The sequence below is a fragment of the Oncorhynchus clarkii genome, chromosome 10, assembly GCF_045791955.1.
Source record: "Oncorhynchus clarkii lewisi isolate Uvic-CL-2024 chromosome 10, UVic_Ocla_1.0, whole genome shotgun sequence".
Taxonomy (NCBI): Eukaryota; Metazoa; Chordata; class Actinopteri; order Salmoniformes; family Salmonidae; genus Oncorhynchus; species Oncorhynchus clarkii.
In genome coordinates this window covers 38659567-38679094 of record NC_092156.1, presented here as the reverse complement: position 1 = coordinate 38679094, position 19528 = coordinate 38659567, and the positions used below count along the sequence as shown (strand labels likewise).

The window sequence follows — 19528 nt, the reverse complement described above, 5'->3', positions numbered from 1 at the left end:
AAAGTTTGAAATATCCAATAAATGTCGTTCCACTTCATGATTGTGTCCCACTTGTTGTTGATTCTTCACAAAAAAATACAGTTTTATATCTTTATGTTTGAAGCCTGAAATGTGGCAAAAGGTCGCAAAGTTCAAGGGGGCCGAATACTTTCGCAAGGCACTGTATATCTCACTGGTCATCCCCAAAGCCAACTCCTCCTTTGGCCGCCTTTCCTTCCACTTCTCTGCTGCCAGTGACTGGAACGAATTTCAAAAATCGCTGAAGCTGGAGACTTATATTTCCCTCACCAACTTTAAACATCAGCTATCTGAGCAGCTAACCGATCGCTGCAGCTGTACATAGTCCATCTATAAATAGCCCAACCAATCTACCTACCTCATCCCCATATTGTTTTTATTTACTTTTCTGCTCTTTTGCACGCCAGTATCTCTACTTGCACATCATCATCTGCTTATTTATCAGTCAGTGTTAATCTGCTAAATTGTAATTACTTCGCTACTATGGCCTATTTATTGCCTTACCTCCTCACGCCATTTGCACACACTGTATATAGACTTTCATTTGTTCTATTGTGTTATTGACTGTACGCTTGTTTATTCCATGTGTAACTCTGTGTTGTTGTTTTTGTCGCACTGCTTTGCTTTATCTTGGCCAGGTTGCAGTTGTAAATGTGAACTTGTTCTCAACTAGCTTACCTGGTTAAATATAGGTGAAATAAAAAAAATGTATGTGCCAAGAGTGCGCAAAGCTGCAAAGGGTGGCTACTTTGAAGAATCTCAAATATAAAATACATTTTGATTTGAAACTTTTTGGGTTACTACATGATCACGTGTTATTTCATAGTTTTGATGTCTTCACTATTATTCTGCAATGTAGAAAATAGTCAACAAAAGAATAACGCTTGAATGAGTCGGTGTGTCCAAACTTTTGACTGGTACTGTATATAATTGCCACTTCGCCACAAATAAAATCTCGGTCGGCCAACAGCTTATCCACCAAATAATCGACCAGTCTACTAAACGGGGTCAGCCCTATTGCTAATTTCCACACTTTAAGAAATTCACCAACCATGACAAATGCAAAGGAATAAACAGACCCAGAATAACTGAGCCCCGTCGTCAACATTCTGCGTCAGCACTGGTAGCTACGAAAACCACAACAGATGGCAAATTAATTTTGAAATGACACACACACTCATTTTAAAGCTGTGTTTTTATTTACATATATATTATTATGATTTTAGTTTGCATATTAGATTGCGCTGCAGCACATGATAGATATACTTACAGTATATCATCCAAGCCAATTTGGATATTGATATGGTTCACAGTTATTTTGTCCTAGAGCCTCATCAGTCACCATCAGGCTGGTGGAACAGGGAAGGTACAGGCTATTTATTCATGCTAAGCCATCATGACAGCTCTTGATGCGTGGCCTTCCTCAGTTGATTGGTTGATTGATTTGATATACTTTATTTTGGGGTATGGAAAATACAAACATTTGGACCCAGAGGATAACTCATGAAAGCATTATGCAAAGTTTTATACAAACGTATTCCCAGTGTAGTCCACATATTTGCATGTCTATATCCCTCTTGCAGAGGCAGAAAGCATTGACAATGCCTCCGTGGTGTAAAGTACTTAAGTAAAAATTGTTGAAAGTACTACTTAATTCGTTTTTTTGTGGTATTTGTACTTTACTTTACTATTCATATTTTTGATTACTTTTACTGTTACTTCACTGCATTCCTAAATAAAAGCATGTGTTTTTTACTCCATACATTTCCCCTGATACCCAAAAGTGCTCATTACATTTTGAATGGTTAGTAGGACAGGAAAATGGTCCAATTCACACACTTATAAAGAGAACATCCCTGGGCATCCCTACTGCCTCTGATCTGGCGGACTCACTAAACACAAATGCTTCTTTTGTAAATTATGTCTGAATGTTGGAGTGTGCCCCTGGCTATACATAAAAAAAACAGAAAAATATTGTGCCGTCTGGTTTGCTTTTAATACTTAAGTATACTTAAGTATATTTTAGCAATTACATTTACTTTTGATACTTAAGTATAACCAAATAGTTTTGGACTTTTACTCAAGTAGTATTTTAATGGGTCACTTTTACTTGAGTCATTTTCTTAAAGGTTCTTTACTTTTACTCCAGTATGACAATTGGGTACTTTTCCACCACTGCAGTGCCTTTTTGCCGAATTAAGTTCTATAATGTGTTTTGTACCTTTTCTTTCTCAAGGTTACCCGAACATTGTGGCGACGTACGGCCGTGGATACACTGGATTCGCCCCGAGCTACAGCTATCAGTTCCCTGGTAAGTTCTCTGCTCTTCACATGTCTGTCTTACAGCCCTGTTTAGCTCACCTCCCTCCCACCCTCCATCACACACACACACACACACACACACACACACACACACACACACACACACACACACACACACAAACAAACACACCAGATAAGCTGTGGAGTGAGTGATAAGTGTGTTACGTGTCTGGATTTCTGAAACAGCCTGTTGAAAGCTGCAGTATGTGGTGTAAATAGCTTACTCTTTTTAGCCCGTGTATGAACGCCACCATGACCAAACGGCTAAAATGGAGGAGGGATTTTCAAGCAGAAAAATGGCAGACGTACACACAGTCACACAGAGTCAGATTGGAAGTATTTTTATATCCAGCCTATGTGCATCAAAAACTAAAATGAGTTAAAAGCGTTGACTTGGAGCCGGGTGGGTCCCGGTTGATGAGTCCAAATGGAGCACATGTTGTGTGAAGGTGAGCAGCTGTACCTGCAGCCTGCAGTGGGAGGCAGAGCGGGGTTGCGGGTGGGGCCCTCTGGCCAGGGAGATGTGGCGCTGTGATACAGCACGCCTCAGGCAGGCATCCTGTTGATTTCATGCTTTATTTAAGCACTTTACACAGAGTCTGTTTGCCGTGCCAGACATCAGTCCCGCCACTGATAAGGCAGAATGGGAAATGTCTGACAGCAGCTCAGATCTATGTAATAGGTTTTTGAAATAGGGACAGGGATGGACAGGGGTGGGGGGGACACAGGTGTTACCACCCTAGGGTCAGACATAATAATTTGTCAGAGGTGCCTGGGCTGAGAGCTGTAGGAGGACAGGAGGACTGGGAGGGAGGAAGAGGAGGAGGATAGAGGAAGGCCAGAAAACAATAGATTACTCATCTCTTCTTTGTAGAAGGGTCCTACCAGCATGAAAGATGTTCAGACAGGGCCCGATGGAAATCTGCAGGGATGACTTCCTGCTAACCTATACCTTTACATCTGTCTGCATATAGAACCAATACAACTCTATGTATGGTAGAGGTCATTTTGGGCTTTATTTGCATTAGTTTCATTTGCTTTTGTATTCCACATCTCTTCAATGGGACATTTTATTGGGAGAGTTGACCTTTTACCACATAATACAGAATCTTCTGGCCCTAGACGTGACATGATGAAGCACATACTGCATGTTGTTTATGACACACTTAGGGCCTATAGATGTTTTAATGCAGGAGGTTGGTCGTGTTAAACTTTATTTAAAGGGCATCATAAAGCTGTGCAGTTGTTCAGCTGTTAAAACGGCCACCAGTCTCCAGGCCTTTGACAGGGTAATTGGAACTTTTGAAGTATAAATCAAACTCCATGTTAAATGCTCTATCCCTAGGCCAAGTATTGATCATGTTGCCTTCCCATCCGCACGGAGACGCGGACGGCAGTTTATATTCAAATCAACGGGTCCATGCTGGACAATTTCATGCTGTACACTGCAAGTGCATTGAAATAGATGAATAAATGCTTGAATAAATAAATAACGGGGTGTTGTCTGTGGATGGAGCGATGAGAGTGGGGTGAATTGTCAGGCGCTAGAGAAGCCAGTGATGTGACTAAGCCCTGAGAAGGGGATTGAAATATCAGCAGCCTGTGATTATTCCCCCTCATACATACACGGCCTGATGTCAATGCGCGCACCTGGTGTAAACCCGACTATCCCTTCATTATACACACACAGCACCTTAACCAGAGGGGCAATTTCACCTTCTTACATCCCCCCTACCACGTCCCCCTCCCTGTCTCCCACCAAAGGCTATCTCCGCCATATATGCCAGCCTCCACTCTCTTCTCCTTCCTGCCTCCCACATGACCCCCCTGTCTCCCTCCCTGCCCCCCCTCCAAAACCCCTGCCTTCCTCTGTTTTCTCTGTCCTCCCAAACTCCCTGTCTCTCTCCTCCCTCTAAACCACCCCTATTTAGAGGACTACTACACTTCCACTAGGCCTCCTGCCAGTGTCATTATTGTAGACTGGATGGGTATGAAAGCACAGGCCCATGTGGAAACCTGTCTCCTGGTGTCTGTGGGGCTGGGGTAGAAACCATGGCCCCCACCCAGCCAGCTTCAGATATGATGATACACTGATGTTACAGTGCAGGTCTCTGGTCGGTAGATCGACTCAGTGGAGACATGGGAGATGTAGGGATTGGGAGATGTAGAGATGGGGAGATGAATAGATGTAGAGATGAAGAGATGGGGACTTGAAGAGATGGGGACTTGAAGAGATGGGGACTTGGGGAGATGAATAGATGTAAAGATGAAGAGATGGGGACTTGAAGAGATGGGGGGATGAAGAGATGGGGAGAGGAAGAGATGGGCAGATGAAGAGATGGGGAGATGAATAGATGTAGAGATGAAGAGATGGGGACTTGAAGAGATGGGGACTTGAAGAGATGGGGACTTGGGGAGATGAATAGATGTAAAGATGAAGAGATGGGGACTTGAAGAGATGGGGGGATGAAGAGATTGGGAGAGGAAGAGATGGGCAGATGAAGAGATGGGGAGATGAATAGATGTAAAGATGAAGAGATGGGGACTTGAAGAGATGGGGGGGATGAAGAGATGGGGAGAGGAAGAGATGGGCAGATGAAGAGATGGGGAGATGAAGAGATGGGGAGATGAAGAGATGGGGAGATGAAGAGATGGGGAGATGGGGAGATGAAGAGATGGGGAGATGAAGAGATGGGCAGATGAAGAGATGGTCAGATGAAGAGATGGGCAGATGAAGAGATGAAGAGATGGAGAGATGAAGAGATGGGGAGATGAAAAGATGGGGAGATGAAGAGATTGGGAGGTGGGGAGATGAAGAGGTGGGGAGATGAAGAGGTGGGGAGATGAAGAGATGGGCAGATGAAGAGATGGGGAGATGAATAGATGTAGAGATGAAGAGATGGGGACTTGAAGAGATGGGGACTTGGGGAGATGAATAGATGTAAAGATGAAGAGATGGGGACTTGAAGAGATGGGGGGATGAAGAGATGGGGAGAGGAAGAGATAGGGAGAGGAAGAGATGGGAAGAGGAAGAGATGGGCAGATGAAGAGATGGTCAGATGAAGAGATGGGCAGATTAAGAGATGGGGAGATGAAGAGATGAAGAGATGGGGAGATGAAGAGATGGGGAGATGAAGAGATAGGGAGAGGAAGAGATGGGAAGAGGAAGAGATGGGGAGAGGAAGAGATGGGGAGATGAAGAGATGGGGAGAGGAAGAGATGGGGAGATGAAGAGATGGGGAGATAAAGAGATGGGGAAATGAAGAGATGATGAGATGAAGAGATGGGCAGATGAAGAGATGGGGAGATGAAGAGATGGGCAGATGAAGAGATGGTCAGATGAAGAGATGGGCAGATTAAGAGATGGGGAGATGAAGAGATGAAGAGATGGGGAGATGAAGAGATGGGGAGATGAAGAGATGGAGAGATAAAGAGATGGGGAGGTGGGGAGATGAAGAGATGGGGAGATGAGGAGATGAAAAGATGGGGAGATGAAGAGATTGGGAGGTGGGGAGATGAAGAGATGGGCAGATGGGGAGATGAAGAGATGGGGAGATGAATAGATGTAGAGATGAAGAGATGGGGACTTGAAGAGATGGGGACTTGAAGAGATGGGGAGATGAATCGATGGGCAGATGAAGAGATGGAGAGATGAAGAGATGGGGAGATGAAAAGATGGGGAGATGAAGAGATTGGGAGGTGGGGAGATGAAGAGGTGGGGAGATGAAGAGGTGGGGAGATGAAGAGCTGGGCAGATGAAGAGATTGGCAGATGAAGAGATGGGGAGATGAATAGATGTAGAGATGAAGAGATGGGTACTTGAAGAGATGGGGAGATGAAGAGATGGGGAGATGAAGATATGGGCAGATGAAGAGATGGGGAGATGAAGAGATTAAGAGATGGGGAGATGAAGATATGGGCAGATGAAGAGATGGGGAGATGAAGAGATGGGCAGATGAAGCGATGGGGAGATGAAGAAATGGGGAGATGAAGAGATGGGCAGATGAAGAGATGGGCAGATGAAGAGATGGGCAGATGAAGAGATGGGGAGATTAAGAGATGGGCAGATGAAGAAATGGGGAGATGAAGAGATGGGCAGATGAAGAGATGGGCAGATGAAGATATGGGCAGATGAAGAGATGGGGAGATGAAGAGATGGGGAGATGAAGAGATGGGCAGATGAAGAGATGCGGAGATGAAGAGATGGGCAGATTAAGAGATGGGCAGATGAAGAGATGGTCAGATGAAGAAATGGGGAGATGAAGAAATGGGGAGATGAAGAGATGGGCAGATGAAGAGATGGGGAGATGAAGAGATGGAGAGATGAAAAGATGGGGAGATGAAGTGATGGGGAGATGAAGAGATGAAGAGATGGGGAGATGAAAAGATTGGGAGATGGGGAGATGAAGAGATGGGGAGATGAAGAGATGGGCAGATGAATAGATTAAGAGATGGGGAGATGAAGAGATGGAGAGATGAAGAGATGGGGAGATGAAAAGATGGTGAGATGAAGAGATGGGGAGGTGGGGAGATGAAGAGGTGGGGAGATGAAGAGGTGGGGAGATGAAGAGGTGGGCAGATGAAGAGATGGGGAGATGAAGAGATGGGGAGATGAAGAGGTGGGGAGATGAAGAGGTGGGGAGATGAAGAGGTGGGGAGATGAAGAGGTGGGGAGATGAAGAGATTAAGAAATGGGGAGATGAAGATATGGGCAGATGAAGAGATGGGGAGATGAAGAGATGGGCAGATGAAGAGATGGGGAGATGAAGAAATGGGGAGATGAAGAAATGGGGAGATGAAGAGATGGGCAGATGAAGAGATGGGCAGATGAAGAGATGGGCAGATGAAGAGATGGGGAGATTAAGAGATGGGCAGATGAAGAAATGGGGAGATGAAGAGATGGGCAGATGAAGAGATGGGCAGATGAAGATATGGGCAGATGAAGAGATGGGGAGATGAAGAGATGGGCAGATGAAGAGATGGGGAGATGAAGAGATGCGGAGATGAAGAGATGGGCAGATTAAGAGATGGGCAGATGAAGAGATGGTCAGATGAATAAATGGGGAGATGAAGAGATGGGCAGATGAAGAGATGGGGAGATGAAGAGATGGGGAGATGAAAAGATTGGGAGATGGGGAGATGAAGAGATGGGGAGATGAAGAGATGAAGATGAAGATATGGGCAGATGAAGAGATGGGGAGATGAAGAGATGGGGAGATGAAGAGATGGGCAGATGAAGAGATGGGGAGATGAAGAGATGCGGAGATGAAGAGATGGGCAGATTAAGAGATGGGCAGATGAAGAGATGGTCAGATGAAGAAATGGGGAGATGAAGAGATGGGCAGATGAAGAGATGGGGAGATGAAGAGATGGAGAGATGAAAAGATGGGGAGATGAAGTGATGGGGAGATGAAGAGATGAAGAGATGGGGAGATGAAAAGATTGGGAGATGGGGAGATGAAGAGATGGGCAGATGAATAGATGAAGAGATGGGGAGATGAAGAGATGGAGAGATGAAGAGATGGGGAGATGAAAAGATGGTGAGATGAAGAGATGGGGAGGTGGGGAGATGAAGGTGGGCAGATGAAGAGATGGGGAGATGAAGAGATGGGGAGATGAAGAGGTGGGGAGATGAAGAGGTGGGGAGTTGAAGAGATGGGCAGATGAAGAGATGGGGAGATGAATAGATGTAGAGATGAAGAGATGGGGACTTGAAGAGATGGGGACTTGACGAGATGGGGAGATGAATAGATGGGCAGATGAAGAGATGAAGAGATTGAGAGATGAAGAGATTGAGAGATGAAGAGATGGGGAGATGAAAAGATGGGGAGATGAAGAGATTGGGAGGTGGGGAGATGAAGAGGTGGGGAGATGAAGAGATGGGGACTTGAAGAGATGGGGAGATTAATAGATGTAGAGATGAAGAGATGGGGACTTGAAGAGATGGGCAGATGAAGAGATGGGGAGATGAAGAGATGGGCAGATGAAGAGATGGGGAGATGAAGAGATGGGGAGATGAAGATATGGACAGATTAAGAGATGGGCAGATGAAGAGATGGGGAGATGAAGAGATGGGCAGATGAAGAGATGGGCAGATGAAGAGATGAAGAGATTAAGATATTGGGAGATGAAAAGATGGGGAGATGAAGAGATTGGGAGGTGGGGAGATGAAGAGGTGGGGAGATGAAGAGGTGGGGAGATGAAGAGATGGGGAGATGAAGAGATGGGGAGATGGGGGTGGCTGGTAAAAGAGCAGGTGCAATGTTTCCTTCCTCCTTCTGATCAGACAGGAGGAAGAGGGCGCTGTGGCAGTGAGAGGTGAAGCGTCAGGCAGGGCGATGGTAGAAAGTTAACTTTTCACTCCTAGCTAATCCCCCTTGGCTTTCCCTGTAAAACGATCTTCTACTCCTGCCTCCCCGCTACCACCACACAGCGTATTCCTCTTCCAGGCAGGCCGTCTCTCATAGTCCATGACCTTGATGTAGAACATGCAAGGTGAAAACACATTTTATCGGTCCTTGTAGCTTCCAGGGATTTGCAGTAATCTCGGTTGTTTGGGAGGTTAAAAATGGATTTTGGCCAGGGGAGTGGAGCTCATTTTGTTTTGAAGCACCCACTGTAAGACAGAGAGGAAGGGGATAGAGTGGAGCTTGGAGAGTGTTGCATATGGCTGCATATAGGCCACTGGCACTCATTTGCCTAATATCTATGTTGTCTTTGGATACATGAGTGGTTTTATGGTGTCGTTAGTATTGCGCAAGTCATTGAGTTTTTTATTGACGTTTTGTGTCAGTATTTGATTGGATGGACTGGCTTGGTGCAGGTGGCTTTGTGCTGTACGCTGGTATTGACCTCTATTGTGATTGTGAAGTTTTATTTTAGGCACTGTGATAACTTTAATATGATCAGAAATGAATTTAGAACGGTTTGCTGGCATAGAGGACCTACTGTAATGTAAGGAGCTAATTCTTTACTTACAGTGCATCTGTTGGTGGACAGATTATCTGTTTTTTTCACACACATCTACACGATCACTGAGGTGGTGTGTGTGGAGCAGTTTTGTGGCAGAGTACTTTTTTTACAGCCATCCTGCTGTTTTCACAAATATCAGCCGTGCCAGCTCTGTTCGGTGGCAGATAAGAGTACTGGAGACCACAGTGTGCTACTGCACCGTCCGTCCCCTGCGTATTCTCCAACCCACGTCCCCCTCTCTCCTTCCACCACCTCTACCAACACAGCCAGTCACTCAGCAGCCCAGAGCACTCCCTCATTTCTATGGGACAGAAACAGACGTTTGAAAATCAGGAGTGAGCATCTCTCTCTGTGTTACTATAAACTTGCTCCAATCCAGCAGGGAATACAGATCGCCAGAAACCCTCCTGAAACCCTCAATAAAGACATGGACTAGACCGGAGAGACAGAGGACCAATCTTGACCAGGGGTCAAGGGGTCAGGTGTGCGAGTCTTCCCCACCCTAGCTGCCATGGCGTCACCTCCTCCAACCTGACCCTCATCATCAAAGGTGATGCGAGAGGAAATAACATCCGCCTCGTCTTCTTCACTTTCTCTGTTTTATTCGGGCACGCTGAAGCGCTGCGATGTCATTATGGAGATAAGCCATCTGGAAGAAGTGTTTGGGAATGCCAAGCTGGCAACAGTTATTGTGTTCTCCTGCATAGATGTCTCCCCCATTTCAGAGATGAAGATTCTTCCGGCTTTCATTTCAGCGATGGCTGCTGTTTGAATCCCTGGTGTGTATTGATGTGTACGTAGACATATACACACAAACACATGCTTAAAGAGGCTGTGAAAATAGACCAGTCGCCTTCACCCCTTCTTCATGCAAACATAGGCACGCAACACACATACAAATTACCTTGGTTACACACACACCACATACACGAACACACATTTAAGTTATATATCAAACATAGCCATGCATAATGTATGTACAATCAAATCCCCCCCCCCCCCCCCCCGCTCCCACACACACACACACACACACACACATCCTGACCCTAGGCCAGTGTTCTCATTAAAAGCAGGCGCTGCATGGACTTGACATTCTGACGTGCGATGTGGAAAGAGATGGTGGAGGATGGAGGGGGTTAAATGCACATCCATTCTAATGGTACTGATGGGTAGACACCTCGCCATAGCCATCTACTCAGCCATCCGTTCCAGCCAGCTATTTACAGCATTTGGTTTACTTAGTGTAGATTGTGTGTGGGGGGGCAACTCTCTGTGTGGGTATGGGGATGAGATGAGAGTGGTTATGAACTCTGATCCAGGTGAATAAAGAGAGAGAGAAAGATTGGGGGTCTGTAAAGAGGGGGGGGGGGGGGTGGTGTCTGTTAGCAGACTGCCTGACACCACACTGACTCACAGATTGTCTCTAATTGGAAAGGCTGCTCATTAACCCAATGGACGTGTGGAGGCAGTGGCATTTCACGAGTCACAGGCCTTAAAATAGGGCATCACGAGCGACATCATCTGCACACTCACACAGCACTTCTCTCCGGCCATGGTTCTGTCATCGTTAACTCTGGTGAAACTGCAGGTCTGACGTCAGTCTGCAGTGCGGTGTCACAACTTATGTATCTCTGTGAAGCCCTGCAGGCTGGTCCCAAATCAGCTCCACTACTCTGTGTAGTAATATGTAGACCAAGAGCAGGCCCTGCAGCCTGGTCCCAGATCAGCTCCACTGCTCTAACTGTGTCCCTCCTTTCTCTGTAAACACATGCTGCAGTCAGAGCCCAGTGCAGTGTGCTGTTGGCTGTCCTAGCAGGGCTCTGCAGGCTGTGTGTCTATGCGGAGCCACACAGGGTCTAATGGATAAGGCATCTCCAGCCCAGTGTGTGTGTGGGTGGGTTGGGAGGGGAGCCACGGCATCTCTGTACCTGGCTAATGCTCAGTGACATGCTGGCCGTATGGATGGCCCAGCCCTGAGCTGGTGGGAAAAATTAAGCCCCAAAGTCTTAATCCTCAGTGTGAGCTATAGACAGATCAGCAGTGCAGCCAGAACGCAGCAGCCCACTGTGGAGCTTGATGCCCCAGCGTCTGCTATGGTTAAGATGAGCTGCTGTGACAGAGGCAGACAGAGGAGACAGTGTTGCTGTCAGCCCAGTGTCCTATATTGCAGGGGTTCTCAAAGTGGGGTCTAGGTAATGCAGGGGGTACGTGACCAGATCTCAATATACACTGAGTATACAAAATATTATGCTCTGTCCATGAGATAGACTGACTAGGTGATTCCAGGTGAAACCTATTGGGCACTTATTAAATCCACTTCAATCAGTGTTGCTGGAGGCAGGTTAAAGAAGGATTTTTAAGCCTTGAGACCAATGTTCCCTCTAAGCTGCACGCAGGACTGCCTCGCAGAAGAAATATCAGTGCGTGCAGAGAAGCACGAGATTGAACTTTCTAGAGTTTTCCCTGTACTCTACACAGATCGGTGCACCATAACCAATCAGAGCTGCAGTAGGCCTATATGCAAATAGACCATTTCCATCTATGGATCTATGCCATTCACTTTGAACTGGACTGTGTTTACAACATGAGTGGTCGTGAGTAGATACACTTGTTTTGAGGTCAAAGCGAGAGCTACATGTAGTGTGCACATTTGTACATTTGTTCTTATCCTTTGCTAGTTAGTGAGTTATTAGCCCAGATAATTTGTAGTCAGCAATGGGGTAGTGATTGCTTCCTACAAGAGCACAAAACGTGAGCATTTCTAGGCATCTTTGAAAAGCGAGTCAGGTAAAGAGCTATTTTTTGTTTTAAAGGGGCAGTGATGTATTTTGAAACAGGTTTGACTAAGCTAAGTAGCCAATAGGCAGAGGGTAGCATAACTTGTCTGATTCTCTGTAATAATGGTATGGGAATAATAATGCATTTTATTTTGTAAAGTGGTTTCTTGCATCAAAGAACACAACAACATGTTCAGTCACCTCCTTGTCTGAAGGACAAGTGGATAAACAGGTTAATGTCAAGCCCTGCATGTTTTTTCAAAAGTCTCATTGAATGTAGGCCTACATTGAACATTTATCATTGGCTGCTACTGTAGGCTGAATGATATAACAGCTATTTCCAAATGTTATGGAATGCATTTTCGCCATTGGTTTTTATGGTAGGCCTACATTATGATCAAATAGCCACACTAGCCTACCACTGTTAAAACTAACTAAAGGCTTGTACAGAATTTTCACAACGCTGGAAGTTTGCGCTCAGCAGACCTGACATTTTCTCAGCGGTTACACTTTTTTGAGGGGAACATTGCTTGACACAATTCAGATGGTGAATAGGCAAGACAAAATATTTAAGTGCCTTTGAATGGGATATGGTAGGTGTCAGGCGCACCAGTAAGTGTCAAGAACTGCAACGCTGCTGGGTTTTTAATGCTCAACAGTTTCCCGTGTGTATCAAGAATGATCAACCACCCCAAAGGACATCCAGACAACTTGACACAACTGTAGGAAGCATTGGAGTCAACATAGGCCAGCAGCCTTGTAGAGTTCATGACCCGATGAATTGAGGATTTTCTGAGGGCAAAAGGGGTCTGCAACTCAATATTAGGAAGGTGTTCTTAATGTTTTGCACAATCAATGTGTGTATATATATATATATATATATATATATATATATATATATAAGTATGACAGATGCTCATCGAACATCTCATTCCAAAGTCATATGAGTTAATATGGAGTTAGTACCCCCTTTGCTGCTATAACATCCTCCACTCTTCTGGGCCATGTAGTGTATATATATATACAGTACCAGTCAAACGTTTGGACTGATTCAAGAGTTTTTCTTTATTTTTACTATTTTCTACATTGCAGAATAATAGTGAAGACATCAAAACTATGAAATAACACATATGGAATCATGTAGTAACCAAAAAAGTGTTAAACAAATCAAAATATGTTTTATATTTCAGATTCTTCAAAGTAGCCACCCTTTGCCTTGATCACAGCTTTGCACACACTTACCATTCTCTCAACCAGCTTCATGAGGAATGCTTTTACAACAGTCTTGAAGGAGTTCCCACATATGCTGAGCACTTGTTGGCTGCTTTTCCTTCACTTTGCGGTCCAACTCATCCCAAACCATCTTATTTGGGTTGAGGTTGGGTGATTGTGGCGGCCAGGAGGTCTGTTGAATAAACAATGATAATCTCACTGAGCGCAAACCAGATGGGATGGTGTATCGCTGCAGAATGCTGTGGTAGCCATGCTGGTTAAGTGTGTCTTGAATTCTAAATAAATCACAGACAGTGTCACCAGCAAAGCACCCCACACCATCACACCTCCTCCTCCATGCTTCATGTTGGGGACCACACATGTGGAGATCATCTGTTCACCTACTCTGCGTCTCACAAAGACACAGCAGTTGGAACCAAAAATCTCAAATTTGGACTAATCAGACCAAAGGACAGATTTCCACCGGTATAAAGTCCATTGCTCATGTTTCTTGGGCCAATCAAGTCTCTTCTTACTATTGGTGTCCTTTAGTAGTGGTTTCTTTGCAGAACATTAACCATGAAGGCCTGATTAATGCAGTCTCCTCTGAACAGTTGATGTTGAGGTGTGTGTCTTACTTGAACTCCGTGAAGCATTTATTTGGGCTGCAATCTGAGGTGCAGTTAACTTTAAGGAACCTTCACCTCTGCAGCAGAGGTAACTCTGAGTCTTCTTTTCCCGTGGTGGTCCTCATGAGAGCCAGTTTCATCATAGCGCTTGATGGTTTTTGCGACTGCACTTGAAGAAACTTTCAAAGTTCTTGACATTTTCCGGATTGACTGACCTTCATGTCTTAAAGTAATGATGTACTGTCATTTCTCTATACTTATTTTAACTGTTCTTGTGATAATATGTACTTGGTCTTTTTCCAAATAGGGCTATATTCTGTATGCCCCCTTATCTTGTCACAACACAACTGATTTGCTCAAACACATTAAGAAAGTCCACAAATTAACTTTTAACAAGGCACACCTGTTAATTGAAATGCATTCCAGGTGACTACCTCATGAAGCTGGTTGAGATAACGCCAAGAGTGTGCAAAGCTGTCATCAAGGCAAAGGGTGGCTACTTTGAAGACAAATTTTAGCTAAGGGATATACAATGTAATATTATTAATCTACAATGTATTTTCTTAACCCTGGGCAACATGGGCCTGGGAGGCTCACAAGGATATTGGTATCCACAGTACTCCACCAATTATCAATTGTTCCAGGGAAAATCTCACTTTTGAAGGTTCATGTTCTGTAAACTCATACCCAAATAATGTTGTTGACTCGTCATATTCTCGTATTTGTGGCCAAAGCATGAATAAAGAATCGAAACAAAAAACTAAAACGTGTATCTTTAACAGAATGTCTGTAACTCGCATGAAGATTTCTAATGACCAGTATATTCCCACACCATTCTGTTCTTGGAGTAAGCCCACACAATTCCAACACAGAAAAGCTGCTTTTTAACATTCTTAATTACCATTTTTTTGGAAGGGAAAATATTTGACTCATATTGTAATGAATTTATATGTCATATTTTGAAGAAATCTGGAAACACTGGACAGTTACTTTAAGCTTTAAAACTGCAAGTTTTTCTATTTGCCTCATGGCAAAATGTGTAGAATTGGAAGAAAATTAGCTTGAAAACTACAACATTTTCTCTCCAATGCCAAGCAGCGTCCTTTAAAATGTTCCTTCCTAGGGCCCAAGACTTGGTTTGTCCGGCCATGCACTGCAAGTCATGGTAAAACTCCTTTTTTAAAATGTTTAATCTCACTCGAGTTGTGTTCTGATTATGAGGGTGCCCCTGATGAATTTGCTAACACAAAAGGGGTCCACAGGCCCCAAAACATTTGAGAACCCCTGCTCTATTGAGCTACCAGACTGGAACAGAACCTCCTCTGCTCTGCCTCTGGCTCCGGACCTACAGGAGAGGAGAAGAGGAGAAGAGAGCAATATGTTGATGTTATGAGACTGAAGAGTCTCTTCTTCTTTCTTCTTGAGGCCAAACACCCACCAGGGTTCCAAAATCAGCAAGTGCCCTCCTCCAGCCTCCTCTCCTTTTTTCTTTCCTCTCCTCTCTTCTGTCCTCTGGACAGCACTAATGGTTCTCCAGTCCTCTATAGCCTCTTCTCCCAGCGCATGGCTCAGCAACTACACTCACTCATTAATACAACACAATCCCTCCCCACACTGGGCCTCCATTTTGACTCATACATTGTTTATGACTTCCTCAATCAGTGGCAGGTCGTATAGCAGAATTGCTGTATAACTCACTGAGTGCTCAGAGCCTGACTATGCCAAGTACAACCAATGTATTACTCTCACATTATTGAGAGAACTGTTTCGCCTTGTATTGAATGGCAGTAAAGGTGTAATTGTGTACCATAAAACATGGTTTAAGCAGTGGCGACAGTGATGAGTGTGTAGTATGCCTGCTACACACTAGCGTGCACACACACGCACTGCTCCTGTCCCATAGAAATATACACCCCTTGGCTAGGGGATTAATTTGAGCTCTGAGTTGCGTTGATGACCTGACACTTTAAGCTACTCTCTTTCATCTTAGCATACCTCAGTTTGTTCCCCTTGTCTAAGTTTGTTCCTCCTTGGTGTACGGAGAGGACCATTATTAATGCACAACAAATTAAACCTGTTTACTTGGGTGTTAATGACAGGGGGCCTACTGTAGGTGGCCTAGCCTAATTAATATCAACGCCCCAGGTCCCAGGGGAACCACACTGGCATCTTGTTAGGAGGGCGGTGTCCAGTAGACACAAATACACACACACACACACACACACACACATTTGTTTTACTATCCTTGTGGGGACCAATCAATTGATTCCCATTAAAAATTATATATTACCCTAACCCTAAATCTTACCCTTACCCTAACCCTAACCCTAAATGTAGCACTAAGCATAACCCCTAAGTCTAAAATAGCCTTTTTCCTTGTGGGGACTGGCAAAATGTCCCCACTTGTTTTACTGTCCTTGGGAGGACTTCTGGTCCCCACAAGGATAGTAAAAAAAACACACCCTCTGCACTTGGCTCTTTGATTCAACAGGATCCCACAGGCTTAAAACTGTCATGTTTTAAGACCTGATTCTAGATCAGATTGGGATGTTACACCGACACAGAGTTCCAGATAAAGACCCAGCTGTGTGTCCTGGCCGGGTCTCTACTAACTCTAGATCAGAGACCAGCATAAAATTGATGAGCGGGAGACACGACCATGTCCATCATGACCATGCCAGGTTTATGGTATTACATGTATATAACCGGAAAACTACTGAGGCTGGACATCTCCATACTCCTGATGCTCTCTCAACTCTGCAGCAGATTGCCTCGGCACTCCATGAGCTGTGTCTGTGCTGAGGATTATTTATTTTGTTAGACAAAATGTTCTGACTGCTCCAGTGCACTCCAACACCGTCGGTATAATCGGTCTGAAAGTCTTTGAAAGTTAAATGGTACGTGTGAACATCTCTCTCAGGATCCAAGTAAGTCACCCTCATAAACTATAGACGCTATAAGACGCGATGACAAAGTAAAAAGGCCGGGGTCGTTTATCATTCCCTCACCATACAGTAGCTGTATGAAACGCAGAAACGTGGCTCGTGTGCTGCTGCTGGGTAGACGTGTGCGTGTTTACAGAGGTGTGACCGCTAGTATTTGCTGGACCAACGTTTGTAATGGTTGAAGTGTTACAGTGTTGTGGCTGTTGTGGCATTAATATATTGCTTCATTGTAGTTCATGAGGAAACTCACCTTTCCTCCTCAGCTACAGTAGCTAGCTGTTCCTTCTGTCTTCTGCTCTACAGAGGAGGAGATAGGGCAGGGAGCATCAACTACGGGCCTATTTTTTTCTTGAGTGGATGGTCAGGGGGCTGGAATGTAATTGCAAATCATTTGTACTCTGCAAATTGACCGCAACAAGCCCAAACAGATATGATGTTTGACTGGTGACCAGTGTATATAGCTAAGTTATTGTTACTTTTATTATTAGGGGATTTTACTTTTCTATTATTTCTCCATTTTCTTTCTCTCTGCGTTGTTGGGAAGGGCCCGTAAGTACAGTAAGCATTTCACTCTTCACTCGTGTGATGAATACACATTTATTTCATTTAAAACATAATTTCAAACCTTTTGTAGATGATCACATACAGTATATCTCTTTATTGTGCGTGGGAATACCTTGGAACAGATTTCCAAAATTAAAATAACTTGGAGTTGATTTGATGGTGTTTTTACAGTCTTTTTATGTCCAACAATAAAATAAAAAAAACTCGGGGGCCAAATAAAATCACCCGCGGGCCTTCAGTTGGGCAACCCCGATATAGGGATTTGGGATCTTTCCAAATCTCTTCGCTTCCTGTAATTACCAGCATAAATCCAGGCTTTTCTGGGCTCTGGGCTTTCTCCCTATTTCTATAAATGACTTTCCCTCTCCCAAATCAAAACCCATGAAGTCCTTATAACAACGGATCAGTGTACCAAACAGTTTCATTCCAAACTAAATCCTTTGGCCTTCATCGACACAGAAAGAGACACTGTTCACACCGGCAGACAGACACAAATGTGTTCTCAAATACATACTCACACACATCCACAAGGGTGAACGCACACATACACCAATCCATTGACCGCATGCACACACACACACACACACACACACACACACACACACACACACACACACACACACACACACACACACACACACACAACTACACTAGCCGACATGAATAGACAACCCAGTCTTTTAAACCCAGTCTCTCCAGTGCATGCTCACAGACACACATGCTCAAACATTGTGAGTATTAATTTCACTTATACGAAGGAGAACTTGCTGTGTGGTTGTTTTCATTGATTCAGGAGAGATGAGCACCTAGTGCATGTGTGGCAGGTCATGTAAACGCCACCTGGTTCTCTCCAGCTCATCTGTAGCTTGTCTGTGATACGGCTGGCAAACAGCCTTTTCCAAAACAACAAAAGATGAGACTTGGTGCTGAGGTATGACAACAATTGGCCTCTTCTCAGTCTGGAGATGAAAAGATGGCATCCGTTTCCTTCCCTCTTGTTTGTCGTTTTTTATTTTTGCCATTTCTTTTTTCAAATGTGCATGTAAAAGTGAATGTCGGGAGGAGTGACCCCCTCCCATTTCCCCCTCCCACCTTCCCCATCCTCTCCTCAGGGCAGCCACAGTGAGGCTGCCTCTCTCAGAGCTCCATGTCTTCTCCTGTGGGCCATGACTGTGTTTACAGACATACTGTATCCCCTCTGGAGTTGGCTCACCCCCCATACAGAGAACTTTATGTTCCCCTCACAGACAGACAGACAGACAGACAGACAGACAGACAGACAGACAGACAGACAGACAGACAGACAGACAGACAGACCAGACAGACCAGACAGACAGACAGACGTGCCTGGGGCCAGGAGTGGAAGGAGAGTTCACTTATATTGGAAGGGTAAACAGAAGAGTGAATAATATGACTAAATAAAGCAGCTACATTCTCCAGCTCTTGCTATGCCCTGTGGATTGTTATAAAAGCATTGTATATTCCAAAATATAGTTGTTGAGTGCTAAGCAGAGCAGGGAATTGGTGGTGCATTGTCATTGCTAGGTGAGCTGCAGCAGAGCAGAGCAGCAGCCGATGTTGGTCTACAGCCGAGTACAATACAGAGGACACTGACACGGCTGTGACCTTACTGTGTGGCGCTCGCTGCATCAGTCTATCGCCGTAGTGATAGCGTCATAGTGACGTGCCACACTGGGTTCTGAGAAAAGGGGGCCGGACACAGAGATAAAGCCAGTGGGGGACATGGAGCAGGAGAGAGGTATAAAATGTTGGCAAGGATAGAGTTTCACAGAACGGTGAGAAACGAGCAGAGTTAGTGAGATGGATTAGGTATAGATGAGTGTAAGGTTTGACGGGATGACAGATTGGAGTGAAAAACAGTGGTAGTTTCATAGAGAGAGAAAGGGAGATAGATGGAGGACAGAGGCGAGTGTAATGGCGTCACACAGCTGCAGGGGGTCAGGATGGTTATATATAGAGGACAGACTGATGTATTGTGGAGAGAGCTGGGACGAGATTGCTGTCACTGTGAACGATCTCTCTCAAAGGAAGTGAAGAGAAATCTATGTTTTGCTGTTTTTCTTAATCT

General features: G+C 44.8%; 1 protein-coding gene across 21 annotated transcripts in view; it reads left to right on the top strand.

The window, feature by feature from the left end:
* Positions 1 to 19528, top strand: part of LOC139418453 (RNA-binding protein Musashi homolog 2-like) — a 337230-nt gene that overhangs the window by 281074 nt on the left and 36628 nt on the right. For all 21 annotated transcript variants that reach the window (XM_071167895.1, XM_071167893.1, XM_071167896.1 and 18 more), the window contains exon 10: positions 2255 to 2329. In XM_071167895.1, the coding sequence (XP_071023996.1) occupies positions 2255 to 2329 (75 nt within the window). The remainder of the gene's footprint in view (positions 1 to 2254; positions 2330 to 19528) is intronic.